Source organism: Armigeres subalbatus, chromosome 3 (genome assembly GCF_024139115.2).
Source record: "Armigeres subalbatus isolate Guangzhou_Male chromosome 3, GZ_Asu_2, whole genome shotgun sequence".
NCBI lineage: Eukaryota > Metazoa > Arthropoda > Insecta > Diptera > Culicidae > Armigeres > Armigeres subalbatus.
Window position 1 is genome coordinate 281,857,638 of NC_085141.1, and position 19,170 is coordinate 281,876,807.

At 40.7% G+C, this 19,170-nt stretch overlaps 1 protein-coding gene across 7 annotated transcripts in view; it reads left to right on the top strand.

Moving 5' to 3' along the window:
* The first annotated feature begins 255 nt into the window (after positions 1-255).
* Positions 256-19,170, top strand: part of LOC134224651 (histone-lysine N-methyltransferase 2C-like) — a 108,411-nt gene continuing 89,496 nt past the window's right edge. For all 7 annotated transcript variants that reach the window (XM_062704127.1, XM_062704130.1, XM_062704131.1 and 4 more), the window contains exon 1: positions 256-1,160. In XM_062704127.1, the coding sequence (XP_062560111.1) occupies positions 1,034-1,160 (127 nt within the window). In that variant the 5' untranslated portion in view covers positions 256-1,033. The remainder of the gene's footprint in view (positions 1,161-19,170) is intronic.

The window sequence follows — 19,170 nt, forward strand, 5'->3', positions numbered from 1 at the left end:
GACCATATAACATGTTGTTTTTTATTATGCGGGAAAATAATAAAATAATAATGCAATAAAAATTAATATTCAACGTCGTTGAATCACAAAATCAATGGTTTCCGTTCGACGCCTTTTCTCTTGCTTGCTTCTGTTTCGCATCACAAGAGTTTTCTTGTCACTGTACTAAAACCATATGAGTACCTTCTAATGTTTACCTTGCGCTAGCCAGCCGCGGTCGTCGCCGTCGTGCGTGTTGTCATTAAAGTGATTATTTTCCCCGAAAACGTCTGTGCTTTGGTTCCGCGACGCAAATTTGTGCGATAAAAGTGCAGTGAAACCGTTCGTAAAATGTAGTCAAAATACGTGCATTTCTTTCCGCCGGTTACCCGCTCGTGTTTGATGTTACTTGTGGCCCGGGACCGGACCGTTTCGGGGCGAAAATTGCGTTTTCAAAATCGGGGTGAAACCAGTGAAAAAATCTCCCAATCAACAATGGCGGCGACCATGGTCTTCTTCTTGTTGCCGTCGTCATCCTGGTCGCAGAAGCAGCAGCAAAAGTGGTCTACCATCGTCCACAACGAAGCGATTGTTGAGATCACCGCGGTCGGCACCAGCGGAAGCGCTTTGGATTTCGGTGGTTGATGCGGGCTGCTGCCAAGTTCGCGGAAGCGATTATATTTAGTAAATATTTTCATGGCGATTTCTAAAGTGTTGAGAAGAGAAAAAACTTGATAGTAAGTGTTGTGACCGGATATACTCATCGAATCCTGAGTGAGTGGCTTAAGAAAAAAAAAGTGCGAAGCTGAGTCGAAAGCCAGTGGAACTGACCAACTTGGCGAATTATAAAAGTGAATAATCAATATAAACAATGTTTTGGGGTGAAGAATATATTGTGCTGGATTCGGAAAGTAGATTTTGTTTACATTCTACTGTCGTAACTATCGAGAAGAGTCATTATTTTGAGTGTCCAAAAGGTGTGTCGCGCAAAGTAACGTGGAAGAGCAAGTGAAAAGGTAGCTCTAATTGAGATTGGGAACGAGATTAGTTACTTATGGATCCGGAGCAAATAACTCTTGATGAGGATTTCGACGATGGGTCTACAGATGGAGGCTATGGAGAGTATGATTTTATTCAACAACAGGATCAGGATGCTTTGTCAATCAGTGCATCGCCGTTAGGTGAGTGTATACTCTATTGTACAAGCCAAGAAAAGTACCTACATATATGAACGGGGTTTTGCTAATTCGCGCACCAAGCGCCAACGATAAAGCACCAATTTTTCTGTCCAATTCGATTAACAGATTTAATTGAAACAAATGTGCGTATGAATTGATATGAAATGATTCCCATATTCCTTTTACGAACAAAATATCACAAGTCAGTCAAAAGGCCGCTTGGTGCGGTTTGGCAGAACCCCGTCCATTTTATGTTCATTTGTATTGCCTACTTTAACACGGGTGGTAACCACGAGTCAATATGTTTAATAATTATTATTTTATTGTTGAGGGTCTGTCTCCTTTTCGGAATTTAACGCTAATTAAGCAGAGCAAGATCATTTTTGACAGGCATCGAATCATTATTGATACATGTCTAATGGTCTTGCTGATTGTATGTCATACCCCAGAAACCCATTGCTCAGAAAGTGATTCCCCAGAAATTAATTCCCCTGAATGCACTATTCCCCAGAAAGCCATTCCCCAGAATACCACAATCCCCAGAAAGACATTTCCCAGAATGCCCCCATCCCCCGAAAGACATTCCCCAGCATACCATACCCCAGAATGCACCATTTTCTAGATTTGACTAAATACCACTAAAAAAAGTTCGTATTAATACTAAATATATACTAAATACTCGTTTGGCATAAGTCCGTTTGGTATAAGTGCGTTTGGCATAATGACATTCGGCATAAAGACCATTTGACATAACGATCGTTTGACAAGAAAAATAGTCATAATGATTTTAGGGACATTTAGCATAACGACCATTTGGTATAATGACAATTTGGCATACAAATTGAAAAATTCATAAAAACTCTAGGATTTCTTCCAATCAAATGCGTGCATGCTTCCTCGTTATAAGGAGAAATCGTGAGCTTTAAAAGATGGAATCATCAGGTCATATATCTTATTCGGTTCGTATGCGTTGAAAAGAAATCATATACATTTCGACTTTTGCGATCTCTTAAAAAATGGATCATCTAGTCTTCTGCCTTCTTTCGGAAAAAGGCGTACTTTTGAAGCGGTCATTTACTCTTTTGCCCTTTTCAGGGCAAATGCATGCTTTTAAAGAAGTCATCTACTCTTTTGCCTTTTTTAGGGTAAATGCATACTTTTAAAGAAGGAGTAATCTACTCTTTTGCTTCATCCCGGGCAAATGCGTACTTTTAGAAGGAGTCATCTACTATTTGCCTTATTCCGGGCGAATGTATACTTTTAAAGAAGGAATCATCTAATCTTTTGTATTATACCTGGCAAATGCGTACTTTTAAAAAATGAGTCATCTACTCTTTTGCCTATTTCCGGGCAAATGCATACTTTTGAAGAAGTAATTATCTACTCGTTTGCCTTTTTTCCGGGCAAACGCATACTTTAAAGAAGGAGTCATCTACTTCTAAGAATGGAAATCATATATTCTTATGACCCATTGCATTTGATACTTTTTCAACGATTATGCCAAATGTTCATTATGCCAAATGACCTCGAGGTACCCAACAAATTATGTCAAACGGCCTTTAGACATTTAAGTCGTTATGCCAAACGGTTTTATGCCATATGGTCTTCCCCAATATGAACAATGAACATAATGAATTATCTGCTCCTTCGTATTATATGTGAACCTTAACAAACAAATCAAATGGGCTCCATTCCGGGCAAATGCGTGCTTCAAAAAGAATACAGCATATGTCGTTTTGCCTTATTCCGGGCAAATGCGTGCTTCAATATAAGTATTTTTGAATAGAAATATAGTATCTGGTATTTATAATTTATAGAAATGACAGCGAAAGACATAGTTTTTTAGACTGATACTTTTTTCTGGAGAACGGATCATTCTGGGTTTTTGGTTTCTGGGGAATGGGTCATTCTGGGGATTTCTTTTCGGGGAAATAGTACATTCTGGGGAATATCATTCTAGAGAATTGATCGTTCTGGTAAATGGAATTCTGGGAAATACCATTCTGGTGAACTGATTCTGGGGATTGGTATTCTGGGCATTGACCTACAACCGTCTTGCTGGGTAGCTTCCGCATTAATGGTACTCCGACTGCCCGAGGTCTTATCCTTTGTGCTCGCGTTATACAGGGGTTAGACAAAAAGTTGAGATAGGCAAAATTTTGTCGAAGTTAAAATCAACAAAACTTTGCGTAGAACGATCCGATTTCGATGAAATCGGGTCCTTCGGACGCGGAAACTCTTCTAGTATACTGTCCCCATGCAAAACCTCAGATTGGCCCTTGGCCACCGGAGATGTTCCGGGTTTTCCGAGGATGTGTTAAAAATGCATTTTTTCTTCTGCTTTTTGTTTTATCTGACGTTTACTGCTTTCATGTTTTGTACACTGCCTGGAAACTAGAACTAATATGCTGATCAATGCTGGCTGCAGATCGAAAATCCGTTAGGTATACGCAAAGATATGGCAAATTTTGTAAAATCGGTACGGGATTGGCCATACACCTTGAACAAATGTCACTTTCGCAGAACACCCGGAACCTGTTACAAGTTGACCAGAGAGTCTTACAGTCATCATAATGTATCTTTAATAAAGATCCTATATTGATCGTCTTGGGAAAACATGAATTTTGACACCCATATATGCATAGTTCCAGATGGTGCCAAAACCGGCCCCTCCTGGAAGGCCCTTGGAACCTGCTATAAGGGTGGCAGTGGACACTATCATTCTGGAAATGTTTCTGTAATCATCGTCTCGCAAAGCAACGAAGATAGATACCCATATTTGAATTATTCCGATCTGTTATCATTTCATCATATTCTCGGAACCGTTTTTACGGAACTGGCCATATCTCTGCGTAGTTTTGATGGATTCTCAATCTACAGTCACCATTAGTCGGCATATTAGTTCTAGTTTTTGGAGAAAGCATAAAATATGATGAAAGTGAACTTCACATAAATTTACAAGCAGTGGAAAAAATGCATCTTGAACATACCTTCGGAAAACCCGAAACATCTCCGGTGGCCAAGGACCAATCTTAGGTTCTGCAGGTATACTAGAGCAACAGTATACTAGAAAAACGTCCGGTTCTGATGGTCTTGATCGCAAAGTTATGATGATTTGAATTTCGACACAATTTTACCTATCTCAACCTTTTTGTCTAACCCCTGTAGCTTCCGTTGATGTTCTGATGGGATATACTGAAGTTGTCATACGATTGAGATTCGATTCGTTTTAGCAAGGTTTTCATGGCGGATGCGGACTCTTATCCATCTTTACAGGTTGCGGTTCCAGACTAAAAATGAAACTGGTTGTAATCTACGCAAATGTTCCTTCTGTTTTGTTCTCATCTATTATTTCGTCAGACGAGGATGAGATGTCATGTTGTATGAACTCTTATTTGCTGCAAAGGTCTTCCTCAATTTCGAGAGAGACCATCTTCCGTATCAGAGATATACGTCGGTTGTTCGTTAGCCTTTTTGACGTAAACTACGTCTAAGGGGAAGACTCGGATACAGGGTGACCCATCCCCAGAATCAGTCCCCCAGAATGGTATTTCCCAGAATTCCATTTCCCAGAACGACCAATTCTCCAGAATGATATTCCCCAGAATGCACCATTTCCCCGAAAAGAAATCCCCAGGATGACCCATTCCCCAGAAAAAAAACCCGAATGGCCCATTCCCCAGAAACCAAAAACCCAGAATGACCCGTTCCCCAGAAAAAGGTATCAGTCTAAAAAAAACTATGTCTTTCGCTGTCATTTATATAAATTAAAAACACTAGATGCTATATTTCTATTCGAAAATACTTTTATTGAAGTACGCATTTGCTCGGAATAAGGCAACACGACATATGCTGTCTTCTTTTAAAGCACGCATTTGCCCGGAATGGAGCCCATTTGATTTGATTGTTAGGGCTCACATATAATACGAAGGAGCATATAATTCATTGTGCTCATTGTTCATATTGGGGGAAGCCCATATGGCCGTTTGGCATAATGCCATTTGGCATAGCGACGTAAATGTCTAAAGGCCATTTGGCATAATTTGTTGGGTACCTCGAGGCCATTTGGCATAACGACTATTTGGCATAATGACCATTTCGCATAATCGTTGAAAAGAGTATGAAATGCAGTGGGTCGTAAGAATACATGATTTTCATTTTTAGAAGTATGTATTTACCTGGAATATTCTTATATAAGACAAAAGAGTAAATGACTCATTCTTTAAAAGTATGCGTTTGCCCGGAAAAAGGCAAACGAGTAGATAACTGCTTCTTCAAAAGTATGCATTTGCCAGGAAGAAAAGGCAAAAGAGTAAATGACTCATTTTTTTTTTTAAAGTACGCATTTGCCTGGGATAATGCAGTAGATGACTCCTTCTTTAAAAGTTCGCATTGTCTATGGATGAAGCAAAAGATTAGATGACTCCTTTAAAAGTATGCATTTGCCCGAAAAAGGGCAAAAGAGTAAATGGCCCCTTCAAAAGTACGATTTTCCGAAAGAAGGCAAAAGACTAGATGATCCATTTTTTAAAAGATCGCAAGAGTCGAAACGTATATGATTTCTTTTCTACGCATTCGAACGGAATAAGATAAAATGACCTGATGATTCCATCTTTTAAAGCTCACGATTTCTCCTTATAACGAGAAAGCATGCACGTATTTGGTTGGAAGAAATCTAATGACTAGATCATTCCTCCATTCAAAGTACGCATTTGAAAAAAAAAATTGAAAAATTACAATTTTTCAGGAATAAGGCACATCATTTCTTCATTAAAAAAAAATAAAATTAAAATTTACGCAGTGGTTCTGCCACAGACAAACAGACGTCTCACTCAACACATGTTCCATAGTTCACCTTTTTAACGATTGATTTAAATTTTTGTAGCTGGTCAATCGGCCACCGATGGCGCTTCCATCGGTTTCGCTTGTGTTTGACGTTTGCTCACTACCGCCATCTGGTTGCCGCTTGGCCACACACAGTGATTTTAGCATTGGGCGGCAATGTTTCCGCAACAATGATTTTGATTGCATTTTGTTCCAAGTGAGACGTCTGTTTCTCTGTGGTTCTGCCTAGAGTTTTTATGATTATTTTAATTTGTACGCCAAATGGTCGTTATGCCAAATGCCCTAAAATCATTATGACTATTTTTCTTGCCAAACGATCGTTATGTAAAATGCAGTGGCGTCGCGTAACCTCACTTTTTACCTGTGCACTGACCCAAAAAGTGAAAATTTTAATAGCCCAAATGGAAAGTAAAATTATCAGAGTCGGTTATACTAATTAAAATCTAGTTATTCTAGGCATTTTCGCACACCAATTCCTTAAATTTAAACTCAGTGCACAGGTAGATTGAGGTTAGGGAAACGCCACTGGTAAAATGGTCTTCATGCCAAATGGCTCCTGGTCATTCAACTCGGTATGCCAAATGGCATTATGCCAAACGGACTTATGCCCAACGGCATCATGCCACCTGGCATTATGCCATTTGGGGTAGCCCCGTTCATATTTAGTATTAATACGAACTTTTTTTTGTGGTATTTAGTCAAATGTAGGAAATGGTGCATTCTGGGGTATGGTATTCTGGATATTAGGACATTTTGAGGAATGTCTTTCGGGGGATGTGGAGCTATTCTGGAATGGTTTTCTGGGGAGTAGTGCATTCAGGGGAATTAATTTCTGGGGAATCACTTTCTGGGCAATGGGTTTCTGGGGTACGACATACAATCGAAAATTCAGTTCAATTATAGTTAATTGCCTATTTCCGGGAATTAAACCACTCGACTTTCACTTGGACATTAATTTACAATGTTGTTAAACCCATATGTGAACTATTGATGGAACTGGAACTATTGATTATCAACGTTAAAACATTGAAAATTCAATTTTTTATCAACCCAGGAAAATTTCAGAGTTTCGTTACAACCGTCTCACTATAGGATTTCGGGCGGTCATTAATCGAAAATGTCATGTCTTCCGAATTATTTTAAAATATTTTCTCTCCATTGTCAATACTCTAATTAAGAGAAATTCTGAATTTGAAGTCTCTAGGTGCACTAGTTCCAAAGATATAAGGTGGCAAAGTCAGAAATGGGTAAAAAAGTTAGCAAATTTTCTGAAAAAATATTTTATTTTCAACTATTTATTGAAATATTTTTCAATGTTTTTTCTTCAATGTTAATACATCATCACAAAGGTTATTGTATAAGCTTTTAAATGGTGTGCAAAAACTAATGGTTACACTGTGAAAAAATTGAAAAAATGCGGAAGCAATATTTTTCAAAAACGACGCTATTTTCAACTTTGATAGTGAAGAACTTTTTTTCCTCAGGAATCCCCAGGTTCTTTTATGATACACATCAAGGACAAAGCTTCGACTAAAATGTCCCGAAAGAATTTCTTGCCAGTATTTGCAATTAACAGAGTTAAGTCACTCTGATTTTTTTCATTTGTTTTTTACCGTGTTTTGCCTCTCTCGTACTCCAAGGTTAATGCTCATTCCAAAAACGAATGTTTGATAGAAGGCCCGGAGACCCCTAGTGGTATATATCAACTAACTCAGCGCGAAGAATTGAGGTGATGTCTGTATGTGTGTGCATGCGCGTCTGTATGTATGTGCGCAAAAGAACGCAATCGCCATTTAGACACTTATTTGTGTCCGATTTTCTCGCAACAAGTTTCATTCGACGGGAAATCTAGTCCCATCGTTTCCTATTGAAAATGGGTCAGACTGAACTATGCGCTCAAAGGGTATGGTCAAAATACATTTATTGGTAATAACTTCGACTTTATTTATAACCATTTGAGCTCATTTAATTAACTTTTCAAAGGAGTAAATGAATAAAACCCCCAATGCAATGCAGCACAACGGTAACGGAAGGATTTAACAGTTCGCTCATATATTTCCTGTCAAATTTTACCGTTTCCGTCGCCATTCCGCTGAAATGCGTTTGGGGCTTGAGTGGTTTGAGTCATTCTCTAAACCTAATTTTCTGAGCTATTCATTAGCTACTGATGGAGAACTAAATATGAGATTTCATAATATGTAAATATTTATAAATCTCCTGGAATCAATAATTCCCGACATGTTTATTGCAAAAGTAAAGACGAACAATATCTTAGTTAGAACGGAGCGTATGAAATTCCTGCTAGTGTTCATGAATGTCTGGCTAATGGTAGGGAAATATTTATTCACTCATCTACACTTTGAGGTTCACTGGCTGAACAACCAGCGGAAAGTCAATATAAACAGTTGAAGAAATTTAGAACTCATAATGCAAGAAAATGATCAAGAGAGGCAAATGTTGACATTTTCCTTCGTGCCTTACATGAATCAGATCCATTTTAAGCTCGATTTGGATAACGAGGAGACGTTGGAAAAAATTTTTCACTTAGTTATTCTTATGCCATGCGTAATTTTGTAATATTTGAAGATTTTCAAAAGTTCTTTATCTTCTAATACTTTAGATGAATTTATCTCATCTTCCATCGTTGATGGAATTGAAGAAAATATCATTGAAGACTTAAACCTTGACACAGAAAAGAATGATGCTGTATATAACTTGTAGAAATCATGAAAACAAATCAAAAGTAATTCAAATAGTGTTGTTATTTAAATTAAAAGAATTTTGCTTTTCGGAAGAATGGAGCATTCTTACATTCCACAATGAATGTCCACATTTTTGAGAATATATTAATCTCATTTTTGAATAACTTGTACACGTAAAATGTCATGGGATTGCGATTTCTAATTTGCTAATACCCTTTTTCAAAAGTTATTTTCAATTCTGATTATTTGATTAACATTTAATGCTTTATGATCCTTCAGAACCTAGGACTTTGTCAAACAAATTGTTCTAAATACAAATTGTGAGGCATGAGAGTGAGAACAAAAAATATCACGGAATGTCATGAAATTAATGTCATTTAACATGATCGCCGCCATAATGTCCATAAATTGCTGAACTTAGTTTTGTACAGCCCCTTCCTTCTCCTTAAGAAAACGCACGAAATTTCAACTTCCCAAATAGGTTTGCTTTGTCACGTTAATCGAACCTATGAAAAAAATAATTACGTAATTCATAGACGATCCCCAAAGGGGGGGGGGGTTGGAAATTGTATATTCATGCTATTTCGACCATACACAGCTAAAACTAAGTGGAAAATCACTTTAAAAGTCCAATTTTATTTTTGACCGCTCGCTTGTATGGGGATCCCCCATAGTGATGCGTGCTTAGTCAAATTACAACCATTGGGATGTTGGATATATGGGGTCGGGAGGTAGCGAGGTTCATTTCAAAATTGGCGTTACTCACTATATGAAAATGGTGTTGATGATGCCTTTTTCCGACTGTTATTCGACTTAGGGCCGATTTCTTCACCTCCGCTTAGTGCTTAAACCAGGTTTAAGCGTATGGGTAAGCACCGCTTAAGAGTTAAGCGGAGGTGAAGAAATTGGCCCTTAGGGCCAATTTCTTCACCTCCGCTTAACTCTTAAGCGGTGCTTACCCATACGTTTAAACCTGGTTCAAGCACTAAGCGGAGGTGAAGAAATCGGTCCTTAGGGCCAATTTATTCACCTTCGCTTAACTCTTAAGCGGTGCTTACCCATACGTTTAAACCTGGTTTAGCGCCTAAGCAAAGGTGAAGAAATTGACCCTTAGGGCCAATTTCTTCACCTTTGCTTAGGCGCTAAACCATGTTTAAACGTATGAGTATGCACTAGACTGGCCCAGCTTAGTATGGGGAGAAAAAAATGTTGTCGAATTGCACGGGGCACCCCCCAGAATTGTGTCTTTGGGTGAGAAAATCAATCTCTGAAAATTTCAGCTCAATCGCTTGTTGCATAAGCTGGCGCATTTGAATTGAAGTTTGTATGGGGATTTCAGCCAAAATGTATAGGAAAATACACCTCCGTCACTCATTCGATCTGGAAATTGGTTCTGATTGCTCGATTGACCTCAGAATTGCAAAAACGGCAGTTGGTATGCTACAGAACAATTTCACAGAACATTGTAAGATGATTAAAAGAACTTTTATATAGTTTTCGGCTGATTTATTAGGAGCTGAATTGTGTATTTTTTGATTTATTGATCGAATCGTATCAGCCGAAACCTATATAAAAGTTCATTTAATCATCATACAATGTTCTGTGAAATTGTTCTGTAGCATACCAACTGCCGTTTTTGCAATTCTGAGGTCAATCGAGCAATCAGAACCAATTTCCAGATAGAATGAGTGACGGAGGTGTATTTTTCTATACATTTTGGCTGAAATCCCCATACAAACTTCAATTCAAATGCGCCAGCTTATGCAACAAGCGATTGAGCTGAAATTTTCAGAGATTGATTTCCTCACCAAAAGACACAATCCTGGGGGGTGCCCCGTGGAATTAGACAACTTTTTGTTTCCTGGGCCAGTCTAGTATGCACCGCTTAAGAAATAGGCGGAGGTGAAGAAATTGGCCCTTAGAGTGATTATTGCATCTCAAATTGCCTATTAAATGGCGATTAAATGCGTTTGAAGTGTTATTTTAAAGGGATGCTGTCTAAATAGTAAGATAACCTTGTTTATAAAGTTGATAATCATCATCAATTATAATAGCCCTGTTTGTCTGTCCTGTGACTAGCCAACCAGACGCAGCACGCGGGGAAATTCCCACAAAAAAAAACAAAATATTTGACACTCGTCAACTCTTTTTTACTATCAGATGCAGAAAACAAAACCAGTGACAACCAGACACAGCATTCGATGAAAAAATCACACACAACACATGTTGAAAATTTTGATTTTTTTAATGCATGACTTAATGAATCGTTTATATCGAGAAAAAAAAAACACTTGTCACGGGCGCTACTGCGTCCACAAATAAACTAGTCAATTATAATAATCACCTCTTGCTTACATGAACATGTCCAGCATCTGTAACACTTTTTCATAAACACTACTTTTTTGTTCCGAACGCGATCATTGCTCTGGTTCTATTGTTGCACTTTTGTGCGAATCACCGCATTCAAGTAGAGCGCAAGAATCAACCGCAGACGGCGGTCGCAACGAAACTCTGAAATTTATCTGGATTGGTAAGGATTTGGAATTTTTTTACCTTCGTAATCAATAGTTCCATTAGGCTTAAAAAATTGCTGGAGAGTTTCCTATTCGATTGATAATAAAATCTCGAAAATCCATTGAGAGATAAAGGAGCTATTAGCACATATAAACAGACATAACACTCGTCAAATTTCCATCGTTCACTGATTTACTGGGCAATTCAAATAATCATTAGTTGGCCAATCGATCACTCGTGGCGCTAGATGTCGCTAGTGTTTGAACGACGATGAATTTGATGAGTAAATGTTTAATGTGTTATGTCTGTTTATTTATGCTATTAGCGTTTGAAATCTATCCTAATTTCGAGCAAGTCTCGCTTAACAATTGATTAGGGCCTACAATGAAAAGTAAACAAATTCAATTTTAACACCCTTCGATAGTATCCTCTAGTAGCTACTAATAGTATAAAAATATTCCGCATCTTCAATTAAATTACTTAGAAAAAACTAATTTTTGATTGGGCCTACAACGTGTTATTTTCAAAATATGTGTAGGTCCACCCTAAAAAACGGCCAAGCCACTCGTTTTTTTCTGTCTGGGATAAGCCTTCTCCAACTTCGGGCCGATAACGGAAATTTTTCCCGAACCGTCATCGGCCCGACCTCGGAGAGAGAAAATTTCCCCTCCCGAAAAGCCTTATCCCGTGTTTACTTTCGAAAAATGCCATAAACAAAGGGTCTATGAATGACAACCAAATGCAGAATGACTTATCAAGAAGGCCTATTCCGGAGAAAAAAATGAAAATAGACTTTAAATTTTATTTTAACGATTTCGACACATTTTTGCATGTTTTCGATGCAATTAAGGTTATGGATGGATAGATAGTGTTGATTATGTGCTTTTAGGAGTTTTTGCTACTCTAAATGTCATAAACCTGGGAAATAGGAATAGAAATTCTGATGCATTTTTTTCGAACGGCATTTTCTCAATGTTTACGTTTTGGCTGTAGGCCCTTTTCAAATGTTACGCGAGAAGTCTCGAATTTTTTTTCTTCCTAAGCAATGGAGGGAGAATCTGCTCAACAGACATCCTGGGTTGTCCAGGAAGTGCGGGGTTAGGGGCCACCTCCAACAGCAAACGAGGGAGGCAGGACTGCATCCCCGACCCGTTAAACCGTTTCCATTGCCGCCAAGCCCATCGTCCCTTCGGTACAACCAGAAAGTAATGCTTCAAAGGGGGGCCAGTGCATAACGCACCCTCGAGGTGCCGCGCTTTTTTAGAAGAACACCATGGTATCGTGCCAGCGCATTGCCGGCTTTCCAGGTGGCCTTACCACGCCCTATGTCCTCGGAAGGTGGGAAGGGTCGACTTCGCGCCTGCTTCCCTCTGCACGACTGATGACTGAATGATGATGCCGCGTGCACCCCAAATTCTAGACCAACATTTGAAAAGGGCGTAACAGCCAAAATTTATTTCTTCTGATTTTTCGTCCACATAGAGCTATATATGTAGACGAAGAATCAGAAGGAATAAATTTTGGCTGTTACCCCCTTTTCAAATGTTGGTCTAGAATTGACCTCTCTGCGATAGGGCCTATTCGCCAGCACACAGAGCGACTTGCCGACGCAGTGCCTACGCCTGCCCCAGCCTTGACGAGGACCCCTTTCCGTCCTCGGGCTCGGAACCCGCCCGGTTGACCGACGCCACGAAAGCGACGATACCATGTTGTTCTTCACGCGGCCACTTGTTCGATGAAAGGATCGAGTTCGATCACAGGGCACCGGTATGACCCATGAAGCCGACTCCGAACCCTTGGACCACCTCTTATTTGCGCCTAAACTAGCCATTCCTCGAGTCCACGCGCTACCTTCTGTGTAGCTCCGAGACGATTTGGACGATAGCCGATAAAACGGCGTTCCAGCCAACTTCATCTTTACACATACTCCGGACTAGGTTGTCCGGGGTAGTGTCCAGACCACATGTGGCAAGCATGTGGTCACGCATTGTGCGAAAACGTGGGCACACGAACAACACGTGTTTCGCCGTTTCCTCTAAACCTGCGCACCTCGTCGTCGAAGTATGATGTCTTCCACATACGAGGGCTAGGCCTCGCCCCTTTATTCCGTCCGCTGAATGCTGGTCGTATAGTCGATACTGTAGCGAACCATCAGGTGGTCGCTGTGAGTGTAGCCATCATCTACCCTCCAGCTCGAACTACTCGTTTGGCCAGGTCTCCAGAACGTAACGTCGATAATCGACTCGGCCCCGTTCCAGCTGTAGGTACTTTTGGTACCGACATTAGCCAAGTCCACATCCAACATGGCCAGTGATTCCAGCAGGATCTGCCCCCGTTGATTCGTGGATCGGCTTCCCCATTCCACGGCCCAAGCGTTGAAGTCCCCCGCTATCACCACCGGCCTACGCCCCGTCAAGTTAGCCGTCAAACAATCTAGCATTCGACCGAACTGGTCGATCGACCATCGAGGAGGCGCATAGCAGCTGCCGAAGAAGACCCTGTTAATTTTGGCAATGACGAAGCCCTCGTGTGTCGAAGACACCAACTCTTGGACTGGGTATTTCCCCGTTGTCCATATCGCCGTCATTTTAGACCCATCGGTGACCCAATTAACGTTCCTGGCGGGTACCCGGTAAGGATCTGCTATGATGGCGATATCCGTCCCCCATTCAGCAACTGTCTGACACAGCAGTTGCTGGGCTGCATCACAGTGGTTCAGGTTTAGCTGCGTTACCTGCACTGTGATTTTGCAGCACGCTTAAACGCCGGGCACTTCGAACCCCCCATGGGGCTGTCCGCAGCTTATCTGGAACAGATCAAACAGTTGGGAGGGTTCGTGCAGCATTGTGCCTTATGTCCCTCCAATCCGCAGCGTCGACAGAGCTTGCTTCTGTCAGGGCCTTTGCAGTCCCATTGCTTGTGCCCCGGTTCCAGGCACTTGAAACAAACTTCGGGTTGCTTATATATGCCCACAGGGCATACCGACCACCCCACCTTGGCGCTCCCTAACTTGACCGTCTCGCCTAGGACTTCCTCCGCCAACTTCTTGTAGGCGGCGCCTTTTTGCGAGACGCCCCGCTTTAGCTCGAGGATCATCTCGCCCATTCGGGTACGTCTTATTCGACGTACGTCGGCGCCGAGTTCACCGAGCTTGACGTCACTTCTCATCGCCTTCAAGACGTCCGAGTACTTAGCCTCGTCCGTTTTGATGACTAGGGCATCGCCCCTGGAGCGATTGGCGCCTACCCTAGACTTCTTGCTACCCTCATTCGCCTGGGCCTTCTTTTCGGCCCTTGACGTCTTCGGTTTTCTCTTTTTCTTGACCAGGGTCCAGGAGGCGTCATCCCTCTCTATTTCCCTGGTCTGATGCGGCTGAGAGCTCTCAGCCTGCCGTAACCCCTTACCACCGTCTTTCCTGGGTGGACGGACCTTTCCAGGTCTTTCCTCCCCCGGTTTGGAGGTACCTGGCCGGGGTTCAGCTTCCCAGCCCCACTACCCTTGTTCGGGGTAGTAACCCTCCGCGTTTTGGAGCGGCCCCAGGGAGCTCATCCCCTGGAGACTGTCTCCCTCGTTTTTGTGTCTGCTCCGTTGGAGCAGTCACCCCCGACGTGCCCGCGAATACTTGAGCCTCAGTCTGGGTAGACTTTGGCACTACCGTCTTCGCTGGCACGCCCTCGGTCGATTCGACCTTGCCCAAATCCGCGAATCCTTGGGCCTCAGTCTGGATAGACCTCGACTCCACAGATTTCACGGGTTCGCACTTGGCCGTCCCGACCGCCGTTTCCAGCTTGGCGTCCAACATCGACTTTCGAAGTTTCAGCAAGTTCCCCTTGAGTTCCTTACTGATATTATGCTTCGATGACGCATAGTCGTTGAAGGCGTCCAGCTGTTCCGTCGCCACCTCGAAGGCCGAAAGCCCATCGCGTTTGCGGTTCATCGCTTTCACAAGCCATGGGCCGTCTATAATCTCTACCGGAGCTACCGGAGCTACCTACCGGAGCTACCGGAGCCTGGGAGATGGTTAAGTGACCCACGCTAGCGCTGCGCACTGAGCTCCCGACTATTGCCTCTGGCCTCCTAGGCGGAGACCTGAACAACCCACCTCTTGCGAAGGGGTTGTCGCCTACACTACTACCACTAGTTGAAGAATTGCCTTGGTTTTCCATTTTGGTCCCACGAGTTGCTCGGCACTGGCGGAGACAGAGGTAGGGCACCACACGATGCATTCACACCATTGTTCTCATAGGGTATTGTCCTTGCACCAAGTGGTGCCCCACCAAATAACAATAGCTGGCGACGTCAGTGTTGCTCGGGAAAAGAGGTCCACCACGCTAGAGCCCAGCATGACGCGGTAAGGGACAATTACTGTGGAGGGTGCCCAGGTACCCCACAGGCTCCGTTAAAGGCCTAGCTTATTATTTCACCCCCCTGGCCATGCATCCCCTCGGCACGGGTCGCTTAAGGTGAATCGCGTTGGAGTCCAATTAAAATTCTACATAGCGCTTTGAAGGGCACATAACTCGAAAAGTAAACGACAGACATAAACGGAAAGTAGTTTTTCACCTTTGCTCACTTGCAGCATACACGAAAAAATGGTTTCCAGATGTGCTAACCGCCTAAATATTCACATTTGTGCGAGCAAAAACGCGAGGTGAGGGATAGCACGGCCATTGTGGCTGCCATTTTTGGACGCCGCCGTAACTCACCTTAACGCCTTGGGATTAGAGGTTAGGGACGATGGTCCCGGTCTAACTCGCTGGGGCCATGGGGAGGGGTCGTCAAGCCCTTGGACAAAGTTCCTGCTGCCCCCGCAGGTCTCGAATTCGGTAATTTTCATTTGTCATCATGTATCCGAGTTTTCTCCTTAGAACAATGAGAATAGATAGAAGGTGAGGAAGAAGACCAAATGCAAGTGTATCAATGTATGTTGAAAAATGTAAACAGTAAATGGTGACGTACATATTTGCACGGCTTCTTATGGGAGCTCGTTCGAATGCAGTAGTGAAAGACTTTTCGCCATACACGAAAGGCACGCACACAGTATATGGATTTCCATACCTTAGTATCTGTTTTCATTGCCCTTAGACGTAGTTTACATCAAAAAACGATCGAAAGTGAGAACAAAAGCTAAAAATAAATTTTGTAACGTCCCAAATGAGTCAATGAACTCGCTGCTATAAAAGAATGAACTAGGGTTTCTTACCCCATTCCCGGCCTAACATGCGTACGACTGCATTATTTAATTGATATTTATGACAGGAAGCAACTTTTTTGAAATTTGTAGGCTGTATAATACTGCATTGGGGTTCACTTCTGCTTAAAAAATAGCTATTCGTGCTAAATATCGTTCAAAGAAGCTTTTATTTAATTTAAATTAACGAGGTGCAGCACTCATTTCAGTCATAGCGATTCCCAATCCGGCATACAAAAACCATTTCCCGGCCTAAGCAAAATTTCACTCAATCTCTCAACATTTTACTCTCATTCTCTCTCAGGACGGTAGAAAATGCGATGTAAACAAAAATATGCACGTTCCACGACAACAAGATGCCAGATGGTATTATTCATAATCATTTTATTTCGTTGCGAAGATATATAAACTCATCCAAATTTCTTCCAAATACTTTGAAACAATATTTATTTCACCTTTTAAAATCGAGAGAACTATAAATAACATGATAACGTCAACATATTAGACAATTTTCCTATTAACGATGAAGTATCATTTTTATAATCCTGGCCTTTTGGCAGCACGGTGCGGCTAGAAGTTCTTGGGCCGAGGTGAATTTTTGTTCGGTTTGTGAATACATTTTAAAATGTATTCTAGTATGTTTAAATAAGTTCTAGTGAAACGAACAAATAAGAATAATTGAAGTGCGGGTGTTTAGAATTATGGTGTGGTGATTAACAGCTTCATGCAATGGTTGTATCAAGCACTGTGACGATTTTCAGGTAGGTGTTTATTCGATAATACCGTTTTGTAAAAGTGGAAAGAATCACTCCGGCTCAGTGGTGTGGCATCGGAGAGTGAAATTTTGAATTCTACATTTTTATTTTCTACAATTGAATCAATTAGGAGTAAAACAAGTTTTTAACAAATAAATGGGAGACTTTTTAAAAATTATCAACCATAAACCTACGACTTCCAAACAGTTTAAATCATTAGTTTTCTGTACAGTGAGCCGGGAACCGGGTCCATAGGCCCAAGTAGTGATTTACCCTAATTTATATTTTACACATTATTTTTTTTGGAAATTGAAGTCACAGATTTCAGTTTTTTTACGTTTTTCATTGATTTTGAAAGTTGTCTAAACCTAGATTACTTTAACTAGCGGTGGTAGTGATAAACATTATAAAATGTAATGTGAAACACATTGCGAAGGTAGAAATTGTTCTCTAGGGGAATGAATTTCAATTTCCATCAATTCATTTGATATCATGCATTTAGAGAAATAAACCTCTATGTATATTGGTGCTTGTATTTGAATATAATGCGAATTATTTGTATTCACAGTTGGTGACAATCTGTGACAATCTGTATGAAGAAAACTTCCTCGTAAATAAGCTAGAATATAGAAAAGCTTGACGACAATACTGCCGTTCTACGCATGCTTGTACCAAATTCAAAAAAAGGCAGTCTAGAAAATGGCATTTGAAATTAAACCCTAATTTTCGGTGCTGACGACCTACCGATCGAAAATTTAAGAATATTACATCACAGAACCATTCATAATATTTAATTTCATTGGAATCGCTCTAAATTTTCGCCCACAAATGCGGCCATGAACATGGAAATAGCTTTGAGGGTCAGTTATGCCGAGAAATACAGCACTTATTTGGTGGTTTCTACGCATATGAGACCCGCTTAGTGCATGATTTCGTAAATGGCTACTGTGATTATAGAAAATAGAGCAATGGGTAATTTGCCCCTATTCGCTTAAGCGTCCCATGTCAGTTTTCTTCAACTTGAGAAATATGCTGTTGAACTTTTCAAACTCGTTTTACAGGGAGAAAAAAAAAATTTAATTGGCAATCTTTCTGAAAATTTGGCATGATATTCTTTATCTGTATACATTGATATGGAACTATTAAATGGACCATATTTACATTGATGTTTTATCGAAATCTAGAATGTGACTGTTATGCGAATAAATAGTAAGATGGGACAACACAAGTGGGTTTTGACTTTCAAATTTCTAGAACAAAACCTAATATTTTATCAGTTTTTCTTAAAGATGAGTTCATTTCAAGCTTATTTTTGAAATAAAATCAAAGTCGTCAAAAATCGACATGGGACTCTTATGCGAATCGCGGCAGTAATGTTTTTAACATAACCGCAAGTAGTCGTAGGACTTGTATAAACGTAACGTATATATTACATTTAACTTTTAACTTTTGGATTTATGGAGTTGGATTATAGGTATTGATACATACATTTTTTTATTCATTCACTTATTTGAGAATCAAATCTGATGAACTAATGGTGATGTATTTTTACAGAGAACTTAATCACTAGACCAGAATATGGTTTTAATGCGGGTAGTTAAATTCCAATAACATTCTACGCCATGACATTTATTTGAAATATTATACTTCTATGGAAAGGCATTATTTTTCACCTTATAACACTCTCCTTTTTATTTTACTTTACTTCCATGCAAATACACTTCGGACATTTCTGCATAAAATGGCTCCTTAACACGGCATAGTTCACCTTTGATTATTGAAAAACGAACGTCGTTCCATTCAACATACATCCATACTAAATTTCTTTCCCGACAATCTAAATTTCCGAGAAAAGTATTCCAATGATATTTTTTTTTAGTATCCCCGGAAGATTTTAGCAGAGATTCCCTGAGAAATTTCAGCAAAAATTCACATTACTATTTTCTCAAAAATTTCAGATGATGAATTTCTGCAGGAATTCTCAGAGGAATTTTTGCATATAGGTA